This window comes from Homarus americanus, unplaced genomic scaffold, assembly GCF_018991925.1.
Source record: "Homarus americanus isolate GMGI-L3 unplaced genomic scaffold, GMGI_Hamer_2.0 scaffold39675, whole genome shotgun sequence".
In the NCBI taxonomy this organism is placed as follows: Eukaryota; Metazoa; Arthropoda; class Malacostraca; order Decapoda; family Nephropidae; genus Homarus; species Homarus americanus.
The window spans coordinates 6,125,867-6,127,724 of NW_024736071.1; the positions used below are offsets into that span (position 1 = coordinate 6,125,867).

General features: G+C 43.1%; 1 protein-coding gene across 1 annotated transcript; it reads left to right on the forward strand.

Annotated features, from left to right (window-relative positions):
• The first annotated feature begins 772 nt into the window (after nucleotides 1–772).
• Nucleotides 773–1,258, forward strand: LOC121871675 (uncharacterized mitochondrial protein AtMg00860-like). Its single transcript, XM_042374087.1, has one exon. The coding sequence runs from the start codon at nucleotides 773–775 to the stop codon at nucleotides 1,256–1,258; it is 486 nt and encodes a 161-aa protein (XP_042230021.1).
• The last annotated feature ends 600 nt before the right edge of the window (nucleotides 1,259–1,858 follow it).

Below are 1,858 nucleotides of genomic sequence, written 5' to 3' on the forward strand. Positions count from 1 at the left end.
CTCTGCTCTTCTGTGAAGGATTTATTTGAGAATGAGGCTCGTCTTTTAAGGCTGGCTTCACCATGTTATACTCTAGGTGACCTTCATGGAAATTACCGAGACTTAATTTGCTTTGAAAAAGTCCTCTGGAGAGAGGGTCCAGGACTTACACCTGCAAACTTCCTGTTTCTTGGTGATTATGTTGTTAGGGGTGACTATGGCATTGACGTCGTGTCTTACCCATTTTCACAAAAGCTTCTGAACCCAACCATGCAGTCTCAGGATATGGTGCAACTGCTACAGGAGTTGAAGCCACTCTTCAACGATGTGCCACGCCAGTGTTCTCTGCTGGAGCACGAACTAGTACTGCTGCCTGGCACATCTCCCATCAAGGAAGCACCCTACCGAATGAGCCCTGATAAGCGGAAGAAGATGAACCAGGAGGTAGAGTATCTGCAGGAACATGACCTAGTGGAGAGGAGCAGTAGTGCATGGGCATCACCCTGTGTGCTGGTGCCTAAACCCGACGGAAGTGTCCACATGTGTACTGACTACAGGAAGGTCAACCTAGTGACACGTGCTGATGCATATCCATTGCTACGCATCGACGACATCATCGACAGTGTGGGTCGAGCATCATTTGTCACCAAGCTGGATCTTCTCAAAGGCTACTACCAAATCAAACTCTCGGAAGAAGCAAAGCAGATTTCAGCTTTTGTCACTAGAAGGGCTGTGGCAATACAAAGTTATGCCCTTTGACCTCAAAGGAGCACCAGCAACATTTCAGGGAGCGATGCATATAGTGACATCAGGCCTGCCTGGAGTGTACGCCTATCTAGATGATCTGGTCGTCGTCGGTGACACATGGGTACAACACATTGGCCGACTCCGTGAACTCTTCAACTGTCTAGAAGAGTTCAACTTCACCGTAAACCTACCCAAGAGTGAATACGGACATGCCACCTTAATCTTCCTTGGTCATGTCATTGGACAAGGGAAAATTGCTCCAATTGATGCCAAGGTTGCCGATATTCTCAATCTACCTGCACCTCACAATCGAAAGGCTCTCAGAAGATTTCTCGGGATGGTTGGATTCTACAGGAGGTTTTGTAAAAATTTTGCCAGGGTGGTCACTCCCATGACAGATTTGGTCAGCCCAAAAAGAAAGTTTGTGTGGACTGATGAATGCCAGACAGCATTCGAAAAGGTTCGTGGGTTGTTGGCGACGGCACCTGTACTGCAACTCCCAGACTTTAAGAAACAGTTTGTGATACAATGAGATGCATGTGACACAGGAGTTGGTGCTGTGCGAATGCAAAAAGGAAAAGATGGAATATTGCACCCAAACTGTTATTTCTCGGTTAAACTGAAAAAGCATCAACGTGGATATGTCAAATTAGAAAAAAAAAGCATTGGTCCTTTTGTTAGCTCTGGGAAAATTTTAGGTGTATGTAAGTGGATCACCTTACCCAGTGATAGTTTATACAGATCATAATCCACTTCAGTTTGTTCATAATATGAGAAATAAGAATCAAAGACTGTTACGGTGGTCATTAGCTCTTCAACCCTATGATATAGAAATCAGTCACATAAAGGGCTGTAATAATAATATTGCCGACACTCTATCTTGTGTTGAGAAAAAGTTTATTCAGAGCTTCTTAAACTTTTAAATTAAGGGGGGAGATGTTACGAGTGTCGGAATAAGAACCAATGAATAGATTACTGGTCGGCATATGAACTTCGACTGATTCGTTTTGTACACACTGAAGCAGCTGAAATTTAGATATTATATGTTACTTAAAATGTAGTAACATTAGTTTCAATGTGTTAGATAAAACAAAGTAATGTTTATTGTTTTAGTCTTGAATACTAATGAATG

Excerpts from the sequence above, each read along its gene's own strand:
- LOC121871675 (XM_042374087.1), top strand. The coding sequence starts at position 773 with ATGCATATAGTGACATCAGGCCTGCCTGGAGTGTACGCCTATCTAGAT.